Genomic DNA, 24,979 nt, shown 5'->3' on the forward strand with positions numbered 1-24,979 from the left:
TTTTTTTTTTTTGGGTACGTTTTTTACTTTCTTTGTTGTATTGGCGTCTAGTAGTTAACTTCCTCATGTATGTTTTTTTTTATCAGATTAGAATTTTTGGTCTTGGATATTCATTTCGACTCATAAGCTATGCCCACCCAAAAAATAACCTCTGCAATACCCAAATTCAATTCTCAACTTTGCTCGGGTTGTTGGGCATAGCACAAATCCAAAAAAAAAAAAAAAATTCTCAACTTTGCTCTATGAGTGTCTTGACCACTTTTTTTTTTGAAAGACTCCAATTATTCGTGCATGTCATTCTTAACATTGACTGCCAAAGGGTTTGTTACTTTGTTTCTTATACATCATGATTGCATTAAGCGTTAGTTTGAAACTTTAGACAGGCCTTCTGAGTTGTATTATGCATTATATATTTATATACATAATATGGAACCATGGCTACAGTCCAATGTTCCTGCTCAAAAATGCTATTTATATACTAAAATTAGCCATTAATATTAGTTATTAATATATTTATGTATAAATATATATATGGTTTAATTTATTTTTAATATTAGTATTTTTTCCCGTAATAATATTACAGGAATATAAATTTTTTAAAATTATAGTTCACTTTGTTCTAATAGTATACATTATGCATGACACAAAATTTATAAAATCAAACAACTTTTACAAAATAAAATCGTAGGTTGACAAAAATCTCTGACTAAAAAGATCAAGTTATCTATAGATAAAAAATTAAATAATAAGATTTTTAGTTATTATTTTTATATAAAAAATCTAATTTTTTATTAATAATTAATTTTAACATTCATTATCTAAAATTTAAAATAATTTAACGTATATACTTTTATATTTAATTAGGTGTTAACTGTTAAGTCTATTGCACACAAAAAAATAATTAATTTTTATACTTACTATTTAAAAATAATATTTTCTCTCTATGTATATAAAAATATAATTAGATATTAGCATAAAAAAATATACTGATAGTTATAAAATTAACTTAAAATTAATTTTTTTAAAACAATTGAATCTTGATTCTAACTTTTAATTATAACATTAGTATTCTCTCAAATTATATGTAATAAATATTTAAAAGAAGAGAAATAAAAATATAGATTAGAAAGATAAGCGGTGAAAATTTAAAACTAAATAAAAAAATTAAAAAATTATGTATATAATAACAATAATAATAATATTTTTATTTAAATTATATTATTTTGTTAATTTTGTTTTCTGTAGAAGAGAAAGATAGAAAAAATAGAAAATGAGAGAAAAAAGAGAGAAAGATAAAGATGAAGAATGAGAGTGAGAGTGAGAGCGAGAATTTGTTAATTTTAGAAAAAATTTTTTATTTTAATTGTAAAAAAATATCGGATGATATATTTTGATTTGTCAAATTACTAATATAAAATATAAATTATATATAGAGTAAAAATAGTAGAGAGAAATAGAAAAATGGAGAGAGAGGTAAATGAGAGAATTTAGGAAGGGAGTTTATTAATTTTGAAAAAAAAAATATTTTGTCTCAATTTTAATAAGAGAGTGTCATGTGACACATTTGATTATTAAATAATTAGATAGTAATATATGATACATAATATAGGTATATTTCAATTTTAATTTTAATTTTAATGTAATTAAAGAATGTCATGTTGCACGTTTTGATTGTCATATTAGTAATTAGTCATTGATATTAATAATGATATATAAAATAGATAGAGTGGTTGAAGGAATGAGAGAAATAGAGAAAGAAAAAGGGAGGAGAGAATAACTCTTTAATTTTGGAGGGAAATATTTGATTTCAATTGCAATGAGCGAGTGACATATGGTACATTTTGGTTGTAAAATTAGTAAGGAAGAGGGAAAAATTTAATTTCAATTACAACGAGAGAGTGATATGTAGCACATTTTAGTTGTAAAATTAGTAAGGAAGAGAGAAAAATTCATTAATTTTAGAGGGAAATATTTGATTCCAATTACAATGAGAAAATGACATGGCACATTTTGGTTGTAAACTTAGAAATATATAATAGATATAATAGATAATAGATGTATTTATATTCCAATATGTATTTTATACCAATAACTAAAGGTGTTTGCTATTGTACGATGATAAATTCATACGTACCGATACGTTTAAAATATAGACAAATAACAAAAAGACATGTGAAATTTATTTTTCACGTCAGCATTTAATTTTTTTTTAAATATATAGTATATCACCACTTTTACTAAAACACCATTTTAATTAAATAAAAATAAAAAATATTTATTTATTTAATTTTATAAAAAGACTTAAACATCCTTCCTTTATTTGATTAGACAAAATACCCTTTTAAATTAATCAAAATTTAGAATTCAATTAATTCTAATTTTATAGTTTCAAATAATTGAAACAACAAAACAAAACCACATTAAAAAAACAAAAAATCAAAATTGTTCTTCATCTGTGTTAAACATATTAAAAAAATAAAAAACCAAAATTGTTCTTCATCTGGGTTCAGAAACCTTATCGTTCACGCTTATGAAGGTTTTAGTCTTCTTCATCTTCTTCTCTCCTCTTCCTATCCTCTCTCTCTGTCTCTCTCTGCTCCTCGATCTCTCTCATCTGTCTCTGCGTCGCACGCAAGACGCCATCGTTTTGCTGGGATGCCCTAGCCAATTACCCAACCCAGTAACCTTAGCTCCACACAACGGCTAAACGCGAACCCATCCCTCCCATCGCCTTCGAGCTCCTCCTTCCTCTCTCCGTCATCGATCTCACTCCCTCACCTCCGTCCATCTCCCGCCGCCGTCGCCGAAAGGAGCTTTGAAGCCACCGTCGTTATCGTGCAGCTTTGTTCCACCATCGTGCAGCTACTGTTTCAGCTTAGCACCGTCGCGCAGCTCGGTTCCATCGTCGCCGGGCTCGCCTCCTTTTTTTGTCGCGCAGCTCTGTTCCATCGTCGCCGACGCTATCTCTGTTCCACCTGTCATCCCTTCGGTCGTGCCCTTGTCCCCCTCTTGCTCAAGATATGCTCTGCTCTGTTCTAGGGCTTCTATCTTCTAGGTATTTTTTTATAACAATTATTGAATAATTGTTGTTAGTTAATTTGTGAACTTGTTATGGATTGAATAAGTGTTAATTAATCTGTGAATCTTACTGTTTTTACTGTGAATTACTCCATTGTTAATGATTCTGATAATTCATCGAAGAAGGCTGTGTTTGATGAGGATGAGGAAGATAAATACAAGGAAAGGAATCCGAAAAATAGTTTGAAGAGAAAAGAGAGTGGCGGTGGAGAAAAGTCAACCTTGGAAGAATTGATAAGGGAAGAGGAGAAGAAAAAGGAGAAAATCAACAGGAAGGACTATTGGTTGCACGAGGAAATCATTGTTAAGGTTATGAACAAGGCCTTGGCAGAGAAGGGGTACTACAAGCAAAAGGGTGTGGTGAGAAGAATATGCTTAAATACAGTTGCTCTTGCCTTCAAAAACAACACAACTCATTGACAATCTTAAGTGTGAAACACTTAAAAGCACATTCTTCTTTTAAACTTGGGAAGTTTCCCTTGCAGTTATTATTACATACATACTAGAAAAAAAATGGGTTTCCGTTTACCTGTTATTCGAAGGACATCATCATTCTCAGCTAGCCAAGCAGCTTCAAAATCCGTGGAAGTCCCAAAGGGGCATCTAGCAGTCTATGTCGGAGAGAAACAGAAGCGGTTTGTGATTCCCGTTTCATACTTGAACCAACCTTCAATCCAAGACTTGTTGAGCCAAGCTGAGGAAGAGTTTGGATATGATCATCCTATGGGAGGTCTAACAATTCCATGCAGTGAAGATGTCTTCCAACAAATCACTTCTCACTTGAATTGACGATGAATCGCATGCTGCAGGAGACTGACATAGATTAGTACACACATTTTGTACAATAGGTTACTTGTAAAGATTACACATTTTTTAAAGTAAATGAAAGAAGAATGACCATTACTATGACAAGTTCAAAGTGTTTCCTCTGTTTTTTGGTTTAATGACAAAGAAAGAATTCAACTACTCTAGTATTTCATTTTTTTTTCTTTCTTAAATATTTTATCTTACCTCTTCAAACGGAACCATATGCAGTATCTAGTAGTAATAATTCTGCCTGGTGTAAGATAAACCATACTTCATTGTTCATTTGTTCTCATAGATTGCACTAATTCTCAAGTCTAAAAAATTATAAGATTTTAATATAGAAAAAAGGGATAGAATTATAGAAAACTTTAACTCATGGCACCAATGATACACAAAAAGCTGATTCTACCACCTGCCAATGCAAGTTTACACTAACAAAGGGTAAATTTCAACTGATAACATCTCCTTTATAGCTAAAGAAATTTCTAACATGGGATGCATGGTTTATTTATTTATATATGTCTGTTCTCTTATTTCTTTATTGATGTTTTAGCAATGCCTTAACATTTTCAAAAAGAAAAGATCAGTCTTACATTTAACTGATTTAAGTTCTATTTTCATCCAAGGCCAACTGCAATTTTACTCAATATATGGTTAACTTTTGGTTAAATTTTCTGAATCATCTCTTATTTATGCAGCAAATCAAAATTGGATTCAAGTTTGGATAATTAAATGTCTCCTTCACCTTTTTTTTCCTGCATTATGAAATTACGAGCAATCTATGTGTTAAAAAATGAATGCAAATGGAGATGTTAAAGGTTAAGATATGAATTTGCAGTTCTATAACACAGCCCTCTGCAAAACTAGAATCACTGTGAAAATTGAAGTTCGTGACACTCAATCATGGAATGTCTCCAGCTTGTGTTACTATTTATAATGACATGGAATGTCTCTTCCTTTCAATTCTAATATAAGAAAACTATGAGTTCATAACAGATTTACAATTGTAGTTTCAACCGCCATTCAAAATTCTAATTTAAATGAAATGAATCATCAACTTCAGTGAATTTCTTCAAAACAATGTTGAACTTAATTTTGAATTGCTGCATAAAGATATAAAAGATGATTCAGATTCAATAAAGCCAATAAAAAATAAATTAGTCAACAAATGAGATGCAATAACTTTCTTTCATTCATGTGCTATTTTTACACTTTCAAAGGAATGATACAAGGAAGAGACCAAAATGGACAATCTTCAAAATGAAAAGAAAAGAGCGTTCTATACAAAATTTGTCTCAACTAATCTATGTCAGTCTCTATGAGCACAATTTACTGCCCACTCAATTGACAAGTGAGGTTCAGGAATGCATCCTTGCTGCAAGGGATTGTGAGACCAATATGCTTAATGTTTAATGTTTGATTACTAAAAGTGCTTCTTTCACATCAGAAAAAGAAAAAAAAGAAACCACACCTCATCATATTACAGCCAAGCATGTGAAGACGAGATAACAGCAATTTCAGAGACTTGTTTAATGTTTGATTACTAAAAGTGCTTCTTAAATAATCTAAAATTGCAGGAAGAGTAAGTAATATAAATATATAATAGTTTATATGAATAGTTGAATAATGTGAAGATTAATACATATATACACCGTACCGTACATGGAGTTACAGAAGCGTTAAGACTTGAGAGTTGAGACTATGTTACTCTTACTCTTAAGGTATGTTGTACAAGAAAAGTGATTTCTTGCACACTTGCTTTTCTGATGTACAAAAACTCAAAGTATTTCTTTATTTTCCTATAACTTTAAGCAATCAATTTCTGGGAAGCAGCCAGTTCAACTGTTAAGATGAAAGATGATTTGCCAGCTTCCCTCAGATACTGCACGTCTCCATTCATCAGCTTCAGCAACTTTCTGCTGATGAGCAGACTAATACCCTCCTCGGATTCTTGTCCTTCTCGTCCGAACATTTGGTTTAGTAATGTTTCCGGAACACCAACACCATCATGTGTTATGCTACAAAGATATAGAATGGCAAAGACTACCAAGAAATGGCTACAGTCATGTCATCCTCTGCCAACTACCAATTTAGAACTAAGAAGATCACAATATGAAACAGGTTTTTTGACCCTTTCTCTTCTTTTTCTTCTGCTTTGGAGGCTGGAGAACTACTTTGATGGCCGCATTAAAAACAGCCTTCACATTCTGTATTCAAAGGCAGATATGGTTAGGGACGTGATATTATCTAACCTTTGGAACTTTTATAGATGCAGAAAATATATATGTACCTGCTGTGTTTTTGAACTACATTCGATGTAAACTGGAGCACCGATAAGTTTTCTCAGTTCCTCACCCTTCAACAAAGAGAGAAAATCACATCACTAATGTATAAAGTAAGCAGATGGTCTCTCTTATGAACACCAACTGAAGGCTAAAAGGAAATGAAATAAGACACAAAGCGATAACAATGGATATTGGTAATGGAAGCAATGAAAGCTAGGAAGTACCTGCACTGTGGTGATAGGCGCTGCACCAGGATGATCTTGAAAAAACTACTTATCATCCCGAAGATCTACACAAGTCGCATATTGGCTGTCAAGAAATGCCCAAGCAAGTTAATAATGACATCTTTACAATGAAAGCATTAAATACATATAATTAAGTTAGCACTATATATGAGAGAAGACAAATTCCAAAAGAAACTATATGAAAAATTGAGACCAGAGACAAAATTTTCAGAATAGAAATCCTACTTCTGTTATTGACTATCAGAAATGGAAATTCTAACGAGTCAATAAGAAAAGAACTTATGGAAACACCAGCTCCACCACGTAAATTACTCATGTTAGGTAGTAGCAATCTTCTGTCACTTTAAACTTCCTAATACTCTTCATAAATCAAGGTTTTTTTTAAGATTTATCAACAGCCATTTAGTTTTTAAAACAATCATTACATTAGCCTTTTAGTTAAACAAGGAGGTAAAGGGAAAAATTAAGAAAGCATTCCATGAAATGGTTTGGTATATCTGAATCAATTATTGATTAAAGTTATGAATTAGGTAACCTTCGAGGATGAACTTCCTTCTCTAAACCACTACTGAATAACAAGCAATCAAAGGGAAAAAAATAACAGCAATGACATTGGAATCCAGAATCTATTCCCCAACTTTCTAATAATGAAAGAAACACAGTATGAGTAAAAGACAGCAATTAGTATGATAATAAGATGAAACTTCACAGGATCACGGAACTACTATCATGCTGAAGGTTATCAGGTAGATAACAAGGGCATCAAACATCAAGAAGGTAAAGAAAGAACAAGAATCTAACCAAGTTTTGTTCCAACAAGAATAATTGGAACACCAGGAGCATAATGCCTCAACTCAGGAATCCACTGGAAAAGGAGGAAAAGAAAAAATTAGTCCAGAGTAGAGAGAAAAAAGAACAATAATAATAATAAGTATATACCAATCTTACTTTCTTGGCAACATTTTCATAGCTAGCCCTGCTTATGAGAGAGAATGCTAGCAGGAATACATCAGCTCCTCGATAGCTTAAAGGTCTTAATCTATTGTAATCTTCTTGGCCTGTTCCAACATAATTGAAAAAAAAGGATAAAATGGTAAATAGAAAAAAGACATACCCTGCAGTGCCATGTCGGGCATCTTCTTGACTCTCTCTGCTGAAAAATCCTCAACCAACATAAGTAAATCCTTTCCAATAGCTTCCTCAACTGAAAGGCCTGTCAACTTCATTTTCACCAACACCAGTATTCGAAGGGACTATAATTTCAACTTCTTCAACATCTGTTTTGATCTCATCCTTTCCCTTCAAACTAGTCCCCAGTTCAGATGTAAAAACGCAATCTCTCACATTTTCATCAGCATATATCTTATTTTCAGGCAATACATCTGGCATCACTTCAGCTTTGTGGGGATCTGATACAGTTGACGAGCCAACATTCATTGCATCCTTAACTGCCATTTTAGACTCCCCTTCACATGTTTCACCCACAACAGCATCAGAAGGGGTTATAATTTCATCTTCATCCTGATCAGACCTAATCTTGTCCTTCCCTTTCGAATTAGTATCCAATGCAGCAGATATCAGACTGAAATCTATTACATTTTCACCAGCTTGGATATCATTTTCAGGCAATACATCTGGCATGGCTTCAGCTTTTTCAGGACGTGATTCGGATGACAAACCAAAGGTAGTAGAATCACTAACTGTGAGGTTAACCTCATCCTTTCCTTCCGAAATAGTATCCAATACAGCAGATCTCATATAAAAGAACTAAATTTCAATCACCAAAAGAGTATAAATTCATATATAGTCAAATGAAGACATTAAATAATCTGGCAAACAAATATCAACACAAACGTAAACAAAATATAACGTCGTCTGTCACTAGACGGTTCATATGCCCACAAGAAAATAATAAAAATAAAATAATAATAAATATCCTATGTTGTAAATCTAATCTTGTGGAAATTCATAATTATCACGACGGTGATTATCATACAACTTATTAAGATTTTTAATGGCATTTTTTTTACCATATAGCTGATTATATTATGATTCTTTAACATGAGTGAGACTACAATCTTCATGCAAACCCCATCATCCACCTAATAAAATTTGAAAAATTACACATTAGGCTTAACTACCTAAATATAAAAGAAAGAACGAAGAAAAAGATTAGTGCATAACATTACCTTTATGTTAAAATGATCATCTTCAAAACAAGCTATCATCCAACTAGCAACCCACACACCTGCGTCACTCCTACATATCGAGGAAGCTATATTAGAGTATTATATAATTGCATAAATTTCATATCAATAACTACTAATTATACGATCTTACGATCCAGCTTCGAGAGTCGGAAGGCCTTCTGGCTCTTCAAATTCAAATTGTGAAGAAATCAGATTTGGAATGGTCTCAAAGTCATAGAATGACGATCTTCCAGTACCTCGTCCAAATAAATGGCCTATTTATGTCTATGTTAGAGTTTGCTTTTTTAGTCATATATGTAGATATTTAACAAAAAAAAGGAAAATATAGTTACTAATTCCAAGGATGTCCTCTTTCGCTTGAACTGTTTCTCAATGGGTAATGAGTCTAGCAAAATGATTTGTCTTTTAATACGATCAATCACTACAAGGTACCAGTGTTCATGACCTTCGTCAGTAGTTTCAGATACAGGGATAAAGACCTAATCAAGAGAAAGTCATTTTAGTTATTAAAATTATTTTATGCCAATATTTGCTAATATGAATTTAAAATGATATAAACTTACTCTTTTTAAGCAGTCAACTTTGCCCAAATAAACATATGTGATACAAAGCGGCAGACGGTTGGGATCCAATTTTGTCTTCTCTAACAGCTACATTATTTCAGCCACTAGTTTATATGCGCAATATAAATAACAACTACCAATATTATTTTAGTATACACTCCTATATATTGACCGCAAAAATTGTGGGTAAAAACCAATAACCACTTTCTCTGGTCAACTATATCCTCATCATATTTGCTACTAAGTCTAGCACAAGAGAAACGATTGGCTTTCCTGACATCAAGCTCCTGAATACATCTCTGTGAGATGTAAGCTCTGAAAATACTATATCCTCCTCGTAGCTACCAAAGATAATTTAACATAAATAAAAATAGCTAAACAAATCAACAACACCGTTAACAAATAAAATTCTAATTGTGTTTACTTACTTATCCATCAAATGATTACCATACAAGTATGCTGCAATTGCAAGTTCAGTTTCGTCCAAACCCATTGAAGCTGTTGGTCTAAAACAGACTTGCACCCACTAAGTATATATAAAAAAACTGTTATTAGTGAAATAATAATAATAATAATAATAATAATAATAATAATAATAATAATAATAATAATAATAATAATAATAATAATAATAATAATAATAATAATAATAATAAAACTACTTATTACTTAGTACTCACACTAGGTAGCTCTAATCCAGGAATATTGATTGGAGCAAGTGGATCTGTTCTCCTTTTTTTAGCAATGGACAGATCTGTCTTGGCCTTCTCAATACAACATAGCAACAATGGATTATTCGACGCACTACTTTGTTGGTTAAGAGTCTTAGAATTGGAACTAAAGACCTTAAACATCTTAGAGGGAGAGCTGACATTATTTTCCAATCGTTGAACAAGAAATTGGACTATTTGGGTCAATTGCTCAACATAATTAGTTAATGAGTCTAAAGTCACTCTGTCCTTCAATTATGGATTGGGTTCACTGTAACATTAGAACATTGCATGCAGGGTCAAAATCTCATTTTATTCACTATGAAAAAACCAAAGTCCATTTAGCTTTTACATAAAAGAATACAAAAATATAATTAACATGAAGAATATGTACAACTAACTGAGAACAAAATTCCGAGATTCAGATCAATAGCACAAAAATTCAGATCAATATGTACAACTATATCTATTAGCACGTATAGGAAGGTAACAAACACAACAGAGATCACATAAAAGATGCTTTAAAAATTTAGCAACCAAATTATTCCCAAATTGACAAAGGATCATACAATCAAATTAGTTCTAAAATCCAAACACAGTTTACCATCAACCTTAATCACAAGATCACCATCATAGTAGCCATAAGCGCATAACATTAAATACCAGTAAAGATAAACAAATAACATATATTAGAAATAGAGAATATTCAGCAGATCATGCATTGTAAAAACCAGGTTAAGACTACACCCTACAATCTAGGGGTGTTCGCGGTGCGGTTTGGTTCGGTTTTTAAGAGAAAAGCCATCCGATCCGATCATCTAATTAAAGTGCGGTTCGATTTGGTTCGGTTTTTTGTCAAGGTCATCCGAACCAAACCAAACCAATTAAAATCGGTTTGGTTTGGTTCGGTTTGTTCGGTTTTTTCAATCAAATAAAAAAAATTCTACCATACTATTATGCAAAGTCATAACATTGAAATCGACAAACCGAAATAACACTTTTCTTATTGTATCGAAGTTATATCATCTCTCTCAAAAAGAGGACCAACAATATTTCCAAAATTTCACAAATTTGGATAACACATATATAACTAGTTACATACTTAATGCTAAACTCTATACCAACACCAATGTTTAAATCCGAACCCAACCCATTAAAATTTGTACCATCTCTTGAAGAGAAGATTGAAAAAAGATGATGATGATCACTATGGAGAAGGGGCAGATGCTGATAAAATTTTTTAAAAGAGATTAGAAATAGGTCTTGGGGCTGCTTCTCCTAAGCTCATTAGCTCATCCATGGCACGGTAAGGGTTTGTCTTGTGCTTCTCACATAGCTTTGGCAAATACACTCCTGCAAGGAAATAATATACATTCAATATCTTATCTCAAAAAAGCAAAAACGAGTTCAAGTAAGGAAGACTAAAGTAGGGAAGGCATATATGATTGCTTACTAGTTGCCATGATTGAGAATAACAGAGATCTTTAACCCAAATAAGCAGATTGAAGATCTGCAGTGAAAGAATGCGAGTTAGGAAAACAACATAAAGCATCCATATTCTGTATATTAAAATTATGCTCAAATTGATACATAACAAACTTCATATACTCAATATGTGGGATACATATCCCCAACTTAGCTTCTACCTAATCATGCATAATCAAGCTATATAGTTTGGATGGTTTAGTATTGGATTTCAGGATGTACCAATTTGGTCGAAATAACAATAATTTTGAGACAGGTAGTAGTATTGAGCAAGTGAAACTACTTTCCATCAAATTAGAACAGAAAAAGGAAACAAACATATTCACCATGAAATTTTCTTTATTTTAAAAATCCACAGGTTTCTTAACTTAGAATATGAAAAAATTCCCAGTTTTCCACTACATATTTTATCAACTTCAATGTTGAAACATTGAAGAACACCTCCAGCTACTCTTAGCATGAGCAATTACCAAGTTATCAACATTCAACAATAAATCAATAACCAGCATCCAGCAATAAACTGAAAAATAAATCTATAACCAGCAATCCAGCAATGCCAAATTATCAACAATAAACTGAACAATACACTGATCTCAATACACTGAATAATAATTCAATAACCAGTAATATCAAATTACCAACAATAAACTAAACAATAATATGAACAATAAAATGAACAATAAACACTTAAACAGCAACCAACAAGGCAGCAAACCAGCAACAAAACCAACAATAAAATGAACCACTAAACAGCAACCAGCAAGGCAGCAAGCATGACATTTCCAATATAATGAACCATTAAACAACAACAAAATGAACCACTAAACAGCAATAAAATGAACCATTAATCAGCAACCAGCAAGGCAGCAAGCAGGACATTTCCAATATAATGAACCATTAAACAACAATAAAATGAACCACTAAACAACAACCACCAAGGCAGTAAGCAGGACATTTCTAATATATTGAACCATTAAACAGCAAGCCAGCAACAGCAAGTAGCAACTAGCAACAAATCAACAATGCATTTGTCTGTAAGTATTAACGTGAAAAAAAAGGCTATAAATCAACAAAACTTAGCAACAAATCAACAGATCAACAGCAAGTAGCAACAAATCAACACTAATGAGAAAATCCAAATAGCAGATATAAATGATAAAAGGCTATAAAAGCAGGACATTTCCAATATATGAACAGAATTACCAGTAAAAAACAAATGGTAAACATTACCTGAATCGGTGGCTCGGGCTCCATATTGACTTGGGAGGAAGGCTGAGTGGGAGACTGGGAGGTGCTGGGTTGAACTGATGATCGTTCGTGGCCAGAAGCCCAGAACCCAGAAACGCTGCTGGGTGGTGGCGTCTCAACAGCGACGGCGTGGTGCTTTGCTGCCGTGTCGAGTCAGTGGGTGGTGGCGTGCTTGCTTGATGTACGACGGGAGCAAGGCTTCGTGTTGGACTGTTGCTCTGCTCTGTCCGCGTCTTCGCGAAGAGGAAGGCTTCATCTTGGCCTGATGTGCGACGGGCTGAAGTCTTCGCGGTGGTGGGTGCCGCAGGCAGGTGTGGATGGGTGCGCAGGTCAGCAGGTGTGGAGATTTGGAGAAGAGAGAGCGATGGGGATTTGGGGGTTAGGGTTAGATGCTCACACACTCGTGCACAGTTACGTTTGGGGGGTGGGGTCTGGTGGGGGGTGGGGTTAGTAATGTTTAGAGTTTTTTCCTTACCGGTTCGGTTCGGTTCGGTTAGGGTTTTCAAAGTCAAAACCGAAAACCGAACCGAACCGTACAAAAAACAGCAAAACAAATTTTTTTCGGTTTTTTCGGTTTTTTATTATTTCGGTTCGGTCCATCAGTTTAGTTCGGTCCGGATCGGTTTTCAACACCCCTACTACAATCTACATAGTCAACTTATGGTCAAAAAATAAAAATTGCAAAGTCAAAATTCTTCAACTTGACCCCAAAAAATTTTTAAAAAATAATAAAAAAAAACTACAGTTACTCTCAAATTATGCCCCCACCACCACTAAGCCCCAAATTATAGTAACATAGTTCGTTATCACCAGAATAAGCTTATGCACCAAAGCTAACCGATCAAACACAAAAATAACTTCAAAAATGAGAAGAAAAAAAAGAACAAAATTTGAGTCAACTATATACTTAAAAATCATAAAAACAGAGAAATTTTGTCTTTTTACTATTCCTTAAAAAAAGGAAAAAGGTGAAGGTACATGAGAAGTAAGAAAAATTAAAAAAAAAATTAATAAAAGAAGAAAGAAAGTACCTTTTGTTGAAAAAGAAGAATAAAGAGAGAATATTGTTGTTATGCTAGAAGGTTTTCTTGGATTAGGAATATTATTAAGAGTGGTGCTTGTTGTTTGAATGAAGAAGAAAGAGTTCGTGTTGATCACGGAAGATTAAAGGGAAGAGAAGTGACGTGAAGTGAAGAGAAAGAGTTTCCGTAGAAGCAGAGAAATTTCGTCCTTATACTCTTTTACTTCCTCCTCTATCGCTGGAAAAGTAGAGAGCGAAGGAAATTAGCAGTGAGAGAAAATTTTTCCAGAAAATCAGTGAGAAAAAGGAATGAAACAGAAAAGAAAAAGAGAAGAAAGAAAATTTAGCAGTGAACAGTGAGCATTGGAAGCATCTTTTTTTTTTCTAAAAGAATCAACATAATTTCTATTTTATTCTTTTAATCAAAGATGTGAATAAATATACTCATTATTAACAAATTATAAAAGACCATTCAGAATAAATTTATAATACAAGAAAGCAAAAAAAAATAGTACGTACTTGTTCAGAATTTCAGTTGGTTCTTGACAGATCTTCATGTTAGGAATAGAACTTGCCTCAACAGAAGTAGCTCGATTATTTCTTCGCGTTTTTACCATTGTAATTAGCTTGTAGTGTTATGTGTTTGAGAATAAAAATACATAACAATGATAAAAGAGAATTGTTATTATATATCAATTTACGCTAAATCTATATTAAATGCAAATTCATTCTAATTATTGACAATCTAATTAGTTTATAATCAACATAAATCACATCAATTATATTATTTATAAGTAAATCATATATTTCGTCAAAATTAATATTATATCTAAATCAATATTACAAATTTAAATGCTAGTATTACGTAGAGTTATAAGTTAAAATAAGCTAAATGAATAATATCTATTTTAAATCATGTTTTAATAAACAAAATAAATTTTCAGTAACTTAAAAATATTACATATTTATTATCACGTTGAATAATAAATTTAAATAATAATATCTATTATGAATAATTTTGACATAAAAATAATAAATTTACAATAATATATAATTTTGAAAATATTATATATTTATTATTAAATATTACGTATTTATTATCACATAGAATAATAAAGTTAAAATTAGCATATTTTGGTAATGTTGTGATCTTTTAAAAAAAATTAAATATTTATTAATAAATATTATGTATTAATACATAAAGCTTTTCACATTATATTATCATGTACATTATAATATCAACTTAAAATAATAAATTTAAATAATAATATCTATTTTAAATAATTTGTAAATAAAAATAATATCCACTTTAAATAGTAAATTTTTTTAAATTACAATCATAGATACACATTCTTTATAATTATATATATATATATATATATATATATATATATATATATATATATATATATAAAACAATAAAATCTTTTTGAAAGATATTTTTCAATAATAAAGAATAAACAAACAAAATTTTATTCTATATATAAAAACACTCCTCAGCATATCATTAGCAAATTATATTCACATTATAATTCTAATTGTGTTACATATATGCTTGAGTGTTTGATATGGGTAAGTGAGAATCATTCGGATCACCTCAACATAGCAAAAACAAGAAAGACACAAGAGATGTTAGCATTAATGCTATTGATAACCAACTCTTACATTATTCGTACTTGAACCATATACCTCACATACCCCAATTTTTGTATTCTATGTACCCCGGTTTTTATACTGCTGCAGTATATTCTAACCAATATCCGACAACCATGCATCCATCACTATACAACATATTTTCACCATCATTTATCGTAGGTCCAACTGTCACAAATTTTCAGCCTCCTACTCTCTTATATCCTTTACAATCTACTAATCCAAGAGATACAGATGAAATTCTTAAACTGCTAAAGTCTACACAACATCATCAGTCTGACTCTAGTACAAATAAAAAGGCATCAAAATAAACAAGTGTACGTGATAAGAAGATATATACGACCAAAAGAAGAATTGTCTGGAATTCACATTTGTCTAAAAATAAGGTTGGTGTGAAGTCTGCCTCCATTAAAGACAACTTTTCAAAAAATAAAAAAACTCCACCAGGGACCTCACACAAATCTCTAACTGAGGAGCAAAAGACACTCTTAAAAAAGAGTACACCAAGTAGGTCGAACCGAACCATGACCCGGTCGGTTTTCTAAATTTTACCCAAAACGCTGCGTTTTGTGTTTGCATGCTGAAAGGAATCCTACCCAATTAGTCACCCACCCATTCACCCTACCCAAATATGCCAAGTGCTATGGATTTGTGTCCCGAAAAGACTTGAAGACGGTGGATGCTAATGGCAACATTAATACAAGACAGTTGGTTTGCCATAAAGCAAGAGAAAGACATTGGAAGCACCTTAAAAGGGACAATCGACAAAGGAAGTATAGGACAATTACTCGTGTCAACTGCAAGGCGAGGATTCGGTTCATTCGTCACTATAGAACGGGTAAGTGGAAAGTCAGTGTCTTTGAGAGTGAACACAATCATTCACTGTGTCCACCTAAGTACAGAAATCTTATTGCCGCGAATCGTGGGCTTGATGAGGCCGATAAAACACAAGCAGACAGCTTGCGAGCATGTGGTGTTAAAACTTGCCACATAATGAGTTACATAGTTTTCCAAAAAGGTGGATATGATAAAGTGGGTTTTACCAGCAAAGACTTACATAACCACATTAGTAAGACTAGGCGTGGCAAAGTAAAAGATGGTGATGCCTTTGCTGTGTTGGCCTATCTGTTTTCTAAGGCAGATAGTGACCCGTTATTTCTAGGAAAGTTTACCTTAAAGGATGGTAGGTTGGATAATTTGGTGTGGGCTGATGGAGAAAGCGTTATTGATTACGAATGTTTTGGCGATGTACTGGCTTTTGACACCACTTACAAGAAAAATGTATACAACAAGCCCTTAGTCATATTTTCAGGGACCAACCACCATGGCCAGACAACTATATTTGGATGTGCTCTGCTCTCAAATGAAAGGTCCGAAACTTTAAAAGTGCGCACTGAAGGAATTTTCGGAAATCATGTCAGGAAAACTACCCGGAGGTGTTGTGACAGACGGAGACCGTGCTATGAGAGAGGCTATCTTAGAAGTATTTCCTGGTATACCACACCGCCTTTGTGCATGGCATCTCCATCGTAATGCGATACAAAATATAAAAAACAAGCATTTTTGGGACAATTTTAGTGTATTATTGTATGGACAGTTTACCGTACAAATATTTGAATAGAGATGGAACAAGATCATATCCAAATACGGACTTGCCAAGAATGAATGGGTCCAGGGCATTTATAATGGCAGAATAAAGTGGGTTACCGCATATTTGAGGGAGCACTTCTTTGGCCGCATAAGAACTACATCACAGTGTGAGGGAATTCATTCATTATTGAAGAACTATGTTGACAGTAAAACCAGTCTCCTTGAATTCATGCATAAATTTAGTGAAGTACTAAGGCATTACCGAAACAACCATCTTACTGCTGACTTTGAAACCTTTTATAAGTTTCCTATTTTGACTACGTGCTTGAAAAGTTTTGAGAAACAAGCTGCTGAACTTTATACTAGAAATATTTTTAAACTTGTGAAAGATGAGATAGAAGCAGCAGGTGCCTTAAATGTGACTGAATGCCCAAACAGTGGAGACATTGTTGAGTACAACACGAGTGAGTATTTTAATCAGCAATGAAAATTTAAAGTATCTTACAATAAAGACAAGGACCTGTTTGCATGTGAGTGCAGGCTATTTGAGATTCGTAGATTACCGTGCTCCCACATCTTTGGGGTCTTGAAGCATCGCAATGCAAAATGCGTCCCTACATCTCTTATCCTGAAAAGATGGACAAGAGATGCAAAGAGTGATTTTATATGCTCAATTGGCGAGCAAGACACCGCTGATGATATAGTGCCCACACTTAGATGCGGTGCAATGGCATCTATTTGTTGGAAGCTTTGTGATATTTTTTCCAAAAATTCAGCCGACTATAGGGAAATCTCAGGTGAGTTACTTAAGCTAATTTTGAAGGTGCAAAATAAAGGTGATGCACAAGCAAGGCTTTCCCCCACGTCAGCACTAATAGGTGATCCAGCTGTTGTGAAGTCAAAAGGGGCTCCAAGTAAGGTTCCAAAAGGCCAAAAGAGGCGAAGATGTTCGCATTGTAAGTCAAGCAGGCATTTCGTTAGGACATGTCCATTACTCGCCAAGGAGGACTCCCCCGCCGAATACTCAAATGCTAAAGATGAACCAGTGGTATTAATATAATGCCTTGCTTAATTAGTTACTTTATGCTTACCTATTATTTTAGTGTCTTTCGCAGAACTATTAAATAATGCTATATTTTGAGCAATTTTTTAAATTTTTTTTAGCAGGTTGAAAAATGTGATGCCAATAAACAGACTCCCTCTTAGAATACAAAATCAGTAGAAAATACATCCGTGCATAATAACAATAATTTTTAAAGTAAGCACTTGTCCATGTTATACCATCTATCAAATTTATTGTCATTTCAATTCAAATTTGTAACATATTATTCTCGTAGTGCTTATATTATTTCTTATTATTCTATTACAAAAAATTCAAGGGTTGTAGAAGCAAGAAGTCTGTATCTAAATTGACAGAGACACCGAAGATTAGAGCAAATGACAAAAAAAGTTGACAGAAGTTAACATTTCGCATATCTAATAATTTATATTAGATAATTCAAGAAGGAAAATTAAAGTCTTAATTTGAATTTAAATTATATTAATCCAATACCATAAGTGCAACTGAGAGTTCAAGGGTGAGTGATGAGCGGATAATTTATACGCTTTTTGGCATTGTTTTTAGTATGTTTTTAGTAGGATCTAGTTACTTTTAGGGATGTTTTCATTAGTTTTTATGTTAAATTCACATTTCTGGACTTTACTATGAGTTTGTGTGTTTTTCTGTGATTTCAGGTATTTTCTGGCTGAAATTGAGGGACTTGAGCAAAAATCAGATTCAGAGGTTGAAGAAGGACTGCTGATGCTGTTGGATTCTGACCTCTCTGCACTCAAAGTGAATTTTCTGGAGCTACAGAACTCGAAATGGCGCGCTTCCAATTGCGTTGGAAAGTAGACATCCAGGGCTTTCCAGCAATATATAATAGTTCATACTTTGGCCAAGAATTGACGATGTAAACTGGCGTTCAACGCTAGCTTTCTACCCAAATCTGGTGTCCAGCGCCAGAAAAGGATCCAAAACCAGAGTTGAACGCCCAAACTGGCACAAAAACTGGCGTTCAACTCCACAAATGGCCTCTGCACGTGGAACACTTAAGCTCAGCCTAAACACACACCAAGTGCGCCCCGGAAGTGGATTTATGCATCAATTACTTACTCATGTAAACCCTAGTAGCTAGTTTATTATAAATAGGACCTCTTACTATTGTATTAGGCATCTTTGGTCTCAGTTTTAATCCATTGTTCATCTTAGGAGACTATTGATCTCGTTTAGGGGGGCTGGCCATCTCGGCCATGCCTGGACCTTCACTTATGTATTTTCAACGGTAGAGTTTCTACACTCCATAGATTAAGGTGTGGAGCTCTGCTGTTCCTCAAAGATTAATGCAAAGTACTACTGTTTTCTATTCAATTCTTCTTATTTCGCTTCTAAGATATCCATTCGCACCCAAGAACGTGATGAAGGTGATGATTATGTGTGACGCTCATCATCCTTCCCCCTTATGAACGCATGCCTGACAAACACTTCTGTTCTACATGAATTAAGCTAGAATGAGTATCTCTTAGATCTCCTAACCAGAATCTTCGTGGCGTAAGCTAGAATGATGGCGGCATTCAAGAGAATCCGGAAGGTCTAAACCTTGTCTGTGGTATTCTGAGTAGGATTCAATGATTGAATGACTGTGACGAGCTTCAAACTCGCGATTGTTGGGCGTTAGTGACAGACGCAAAAGGAGGGTGAATCCTATTCCAGCATGATCGAGAACCGACAGATGAATAGCCGTGCCGTGACAGGGTGCGTGAGCATATTATTCACTGAGAGGAGGGGATGTAGCCACTGACAACGGTGATGCCCTTGCATAAAGCCAGCCATGGAAAGGAGTAAGACTGATTGGATGAAGATAGCAGGAAAGCAGAGGTTCAGAGGAACGAAAGCATCTCCATTCGCTTATCTGAAATTCCTATCAATGAATTACATAAGTGTCTCTATCCCTATTTTATTATTTATAATTCGAAAACCACATAACTGTTTTATATCCGCCTGACTGAGATTTACAAGGTGACCATAGCTTGCTTCATACCAACAATCTCCGTGGGATTCGACCCTTACTCACGTAAGGTATTACTTGGACGACCCAGTACACTTGCTGGTTAGTTGTATCGAAGTTGTGACAGACTGTAAAACTAGATCAGAGTATCTGGCCTAAGAAGCCATTACCAGAGATCACAATTTCGTGCACCAAGTTTTTGGCGCCGTTGCCGGGGATTGTTTGAGTTTTCGGCAAGCTTTTGGTCCAGTAACATCAGTGCCAGATTCCCTTTTGATCCGGCAACAGCACCAAGTTTTTGGCGCCGTTGCCGGGGATTGTTCGAGTTTGGACAACTGACGGTTCATCTTGTTGCTCAGATTAGGAAATTTTCTTTTTATTTTATTTTCAAAAAATTTTCAAAAATATTTCTAAAATTTTCTCATCTGTTTTCGAAAATAATAAAAATGTTTTCAAAAATTTTTTATTCAAAATTTTTAAGAATGAATTCTAGTGTTTCATGAAGCATGTTGAAGTCTGGCTGGCTGTAAAGCCATGTCTAAATTTATTTGGACTGAGGCTTGCAATTTGTTATCAAGATCAATATACTCTCGTGTTAAAGACTAAAGCTTGGCTGGCCATTGGCCATGTCTAGTGCTTTGGACTGGAGCTTTCATTGAAAGCTTGGCTGGCTAGTGAGCCATGTCTAATTCCTGGACTGAAGCTTTAGACTAACATGGCAAGATTCCTGGAATTCATATTAAAAAATTTTTGGAATCCTTGTTTTTTTTTCTTTTAATATGCGAAAAATATAAAATAAAAATCCAAAAAAATTAGAAAATTATAAAAATCAAAAATATTTTGTGTTTCTTGTTTGAGTCTTGAGTCATATCATAAGTTTGGTGTCACTTGCATATGCATCTTGCATTTTTTCGAAAATATCATGCATTCATAGTGTTCTTCATGATCTGCAAGTTGTTCTTGGTAAGTCTTCTTGTTTGATCTTGATGATTTTTTGTTTTGTGTCTTATCATGTTTATCATATGCATTCTTGAATTCTTAGTGCCTAAGCATTAAAGAATTCTAAGTTTAGTGTCTTGCATGTTTTCTTTGCATTAAAAATTTTTCAAAATTGTGTCTTGATGTTCATCATGATCTTCATAGTGTTCTTGGTGTTCATCTTGACATTCATAGCATTCTTACATGCATCACATGTTTTGATCTAAAAATTTCATGCATTGCATTTTTTTGTGTTTTTCTCTCTCATCATAAAATTTCAAAAATAAAAAAAAATATCTTTCCCTTTTTCTCTCATCAAATTCGAAAATTTGAGTTGACTTTTTCAAAAATTTTTAAAATCAAGTTGTTTCTTATGAGTCAAATCAAATTTTCAATTTGAAAATCTTATCTTTTTCAAAATCTTTTTCAAAAATCAAATCTTTTTCAAAATTCTTAGTTATTTTCGAAAATTTCAAAAATATTTTTCAAAAATCTTTTTCTTATTTTTATCAAATTTTCGAAAATAACATAATCAATTAATGTTTTGATTCAAAAATTTGAAGTTTGTTACTTGCTTGTTAAGAAAGATTCAAACTTTAAGTTCTAGAATCATATCTTGTGATTTCTTATGAATCAAGTCATTAATTGAGATTTTAAAAAATCAAATCTTTTTCAAAACTAATTTCAATCATATCTTTTCAAAAATATCTTCTTATCTTTTTCAAAAATATCTTTTCAAAATATCTTTTCTAACTTCCTAACTTCCTATCTTTTCAAAATTTGTTTCAACTAACTAACTAACTTTTTGTTTGTTTCTTACCTTTTTCAAAACCACCTAACTAACTCTCTCTCTCTCATTTTCGAAAATATCTCCCCTCTTTTTCAAAAATTTCTTTTTAATTAACTAATTATTTTTATTTTTTATTTTTAATTTCAAAAAAATTTTCGAAAAAAAAATACTAACAAATTTTCAAAAACCAATTTTCAAAAATCACTAACTCCTTTTCAAAAATAATTTTCGAAAATTCCTTCCTTCTCTCTCATCTTATTCTATTTATTTATTGATCTACTAACATCTCTCCCTCACATCATCACCAAATTCGAACCCCCTCTTCTATCTGTGTTCGAATTTCTTTCTCTTTTCTTCTACTCACATAAGGGAACCTCTATACTGTGGTAAAGAGAATCTCTATTATTATTATTATTTTTCTGTGCCCTCTTCTTTATCATATGAGCAGGAGCAAGGATAAGAACATTCTTGTGGAAGCAGATCCAGAACCTGAAAGGACTCTGAAGAGAAAATTAAGAGAAGCTAAAATACAACAATCCAGAGATAACCTTTCAGAAATTTTCGAACAGGCAGAGGAGATGGCAGTCGAAAATAATAATAATGTAAGGAAGATGCTTGGTGACTTTACTGCACCTAATTCCAATTTACATGGAAGAAGCATCTCCATTCCTGCCATTGGAGCAAACAATTTTGAGCTGAAACCTCAATTAGTTTCTCTGATGCAGCAGAACTGCAAGTTTCATGGACTTCCATCTGAAGATCCTTTTCAGTTTTTAACTGAATTCTTGCAGATATGTGATACTGTTAAGACTAATGGAGTAGATCCTGAAGTCTACAGGCTCATGCTTTTCCCTTTTGCTGTAAGAGACAGAGCTAGATTATGGTTGGATTCTCAACCTAAAGACAGCCTGAACTCTTGGAATAAGCTGGTCACGGCTTTCTTAGCCAAGTACTTTCCTCCTCAAAAGCTGAGCAAGCTTAGAGCTGATGTTCAAACCTTCAGACAGAAAGAAGGTGAATCCCTCTATGAAGCTTGGGAAAGATACAAACAGTTGACCAAAAAGTGTCCTTCTAACATGCTTTCAGAATGGACCATCCTGGATATATTCTATGATGGTTTATCTGAGCTATCAAAGATGTCACTGGACACTTCTGCAGGTGGATCCATTCACCTAAAGAAAACGCCTGCAGAAGCTCAAGAACTCATTGACATGGTTGCTAATAACCAGTTCATGTACACTTCTGAAAGGAATCCTGTGAACAATGGGACGCCTATAAAGAAGGGAGTTCTTGAGGTTGATACTCTGAATGTCATATTGGCTCAGAATAAAATATTGACTCAGCAAGTCAATATGATTTCTCAGAGTCTGCATGGAATGCAAGCTGCATCCAACAGTACTCAAGAGGCATCTTCTAAAGAAGAAGCCTATGATCCTGAGAACCCTGCAATAGCAGAGGTAAATTACTTAGGTGAACCTTATGGAAACACCTATAACTCAACATGGAGAAATCATCCAAATTTCTCATGGAAGGATCAAAAGCCCCAACAAGGCTTTAATAATGGTGGAAGAAACAGGTTTAGCAATAGCAAGCCTTTTCCATAATCAACTCAGCAACAGACAGAGAACTCTGAACAAAATGCTTCTAATTTAGCAAATCTAGTCTCTGATCTATCTAAGGCCACTGTAAGTTTCATGAATGAAACAAGATCTTCCATTAGAAATCTGGAAGCACAAGTGGGCCAGCTGAGTAAAAGGATCACTGAAATCCCTCCTAGTACTCTCCCAAGCAATACAGAAGAGAATCCAAAAGGAGAGTGCAAGGCCATTGACATAAGCGCCATGGCCGAACCTGTGAGGAGAGGAGAGGACGTGAATCCCAAGGAGGAAGACCTCCTGGGACGTCCAGTGGTCAATAAGGAGCTTCCCTCTGAGGAACCAAAGGAATCTGAGACTCATCTAGAGATCATAGAGATTCCATTGAACCTCCTTATGCCCTTCATGAGCTCTGATGAGTATTCCTCTTCTGAAGAGAATGAGGATGTTACTGAAGAGCAAACTGCCAAGTTTCTTGGTGCAATCATGAAGCTGAATGCCAAATTATTTGGCATTGATACTTGGGAAGTTGAACCTCCCTTGTTCATCAATGAACTAAGTGATCTGGATCAACTGACATTGCCTCAGAAGAGACAGGATCCTGGAAAGTTCATAATACCCTGTACCATAGGCACCATGATCTTTAAGGCTCTGTGTGACCTTGGTTCAGGAATAAACCTCATGCCCCTCTCTGTAATAGAGAAACTGGGAATCTATGGGGTGCAAGCTGCTAAAATCTCACTAGAGATGGCAGACAGCTCAAGCAGACAGGCTTATGGACAAGTAGAAGATGTATTAATAAAGGTTGAGGGCCTTTACATACCTACTGATTTCATAGTCCTGGACACTGGAAAGGAAGAGGATGAATCCATCATCCTAGGAAGACCTTTCCTGGCCACAGCAAGAGCTGTGATTGATGTTGACAAGAGGTGAAATAGTCCTTCAATGGAATGAGAACTCCCTTGTATTTAAAACTCAAGGATCTCCCTCTGCAACCATGGAGAGGAAGCATGAAAAGCTTCTCTCAAAGCAGAGTCAACCAGAACCCCCACAGTCAAACTCTAAGTTTGGTGTTGGAGAGTCTCAACAAAGCTCTGCACATCTGTGAGGCTCCATGAGAGCCCACTGTCAAGCTATTGACATTAAAGAAGCGCTTGTTGGGAGGCAACCCAATGTTTATCTAATTCTTATTTTTATGTTTTCTTAGGTTCATGATCATGTGGAGTCACAAAATAAATATAAAAATTGAAAACGGAATCAAAAACAGCAGAAGAAAAATCACACCCTGGAGGAGCATCTGTCTGGCGTTCAGCGCCAGAACAGAGCATGGTTCTGGCGCTGAACGCCCAAAATGGGCAGCTTCTGGGCGCTGAACGCCAGAACAGGCATGGTTCTGGCGTTCAACGCCAGAAATGGCACACAGATGGGCGTTGAACGCCCAAAATGGCCACCAACCTGGCGCTGAACGCCCAGAGTTGGATACAAAGGCATTTTTACATGCCTAATGGGTGCAGGGATGTAAATCCTTGAACACCTCAGGATCTGTGGACCCCTCAGGATCTGTGGACCCCACAGGATCCACTCAGGATCTGTAGACCCCACAGGATCCCCACCTACCTCCACTCACTTCTTCTCACCACTCTCTTTCACACAACCCCATAAACACTCTTCCCT

General features: G+C 34.2%; 1 protein-coding gene, 1 non-coding gene and 1 pseudogene across 2 annotated transcripts; 1 reads left to right on the forward strand and 2 right to left on the reverse strand.

Annotated features, from left to right (window-relative positions):
* Positions 1-5,922: 5,922 nt before the first annotated feature.
* On the reverse strand, positions 5,923-7,542 carry LOC140176276 (rac-like GTP-binding protein RAC1; annotated as a pseudogene).
* Positions 7,543-15,990: 8,448 nt separating this feature from the next.
* LOC140176277 (protein FAR1-RELATED SEQUENCE 5-like) lies at positions 15,991-17,955 on the forward strand. Its single transcript, XM_072206221.1, has 4 exons — positions 15,991-16,143; positions 16,203-16,721; positions 16,927-17,348; positions 17,436-17,955. Exons 1-4 carry the CDS (start codon positions 15,991-15,993, stop codon positions 17,953-17,955), a joined length of 1,614 nt encoding a protein of 537 aa, XP_072062322.1.
* Positions 17,956-22,684: 4,729 nt separating this feature from the next.
* Positions 22,685-22,792, reverse strand: LOC112724334 (small nucleolar RNA R71). The gene has a single exon (XR_003163501.1). It is a non-coding gene; the product is annotated as a small nucleolar RNA R71 (small nucleolar RNA).
* Positions 22,793-24,979: the final 2,187 nt, after the last annotated feature.

This window comes from Arachis hypogaea, chromosome 11 (assembly GCF_003086295.3).
Source record: "Arachis hypogaea cultivar Tifrunner chromosome 11, arahy.Tifrunner.gnm2.J5K5, whole genome shotgun sequence".
NCBI lineage: Eukaryota > Viridiplantae > Streptophyta > Magnoliopsida > Fabales > Fabaceae > Arachis > Arachis hypogaea.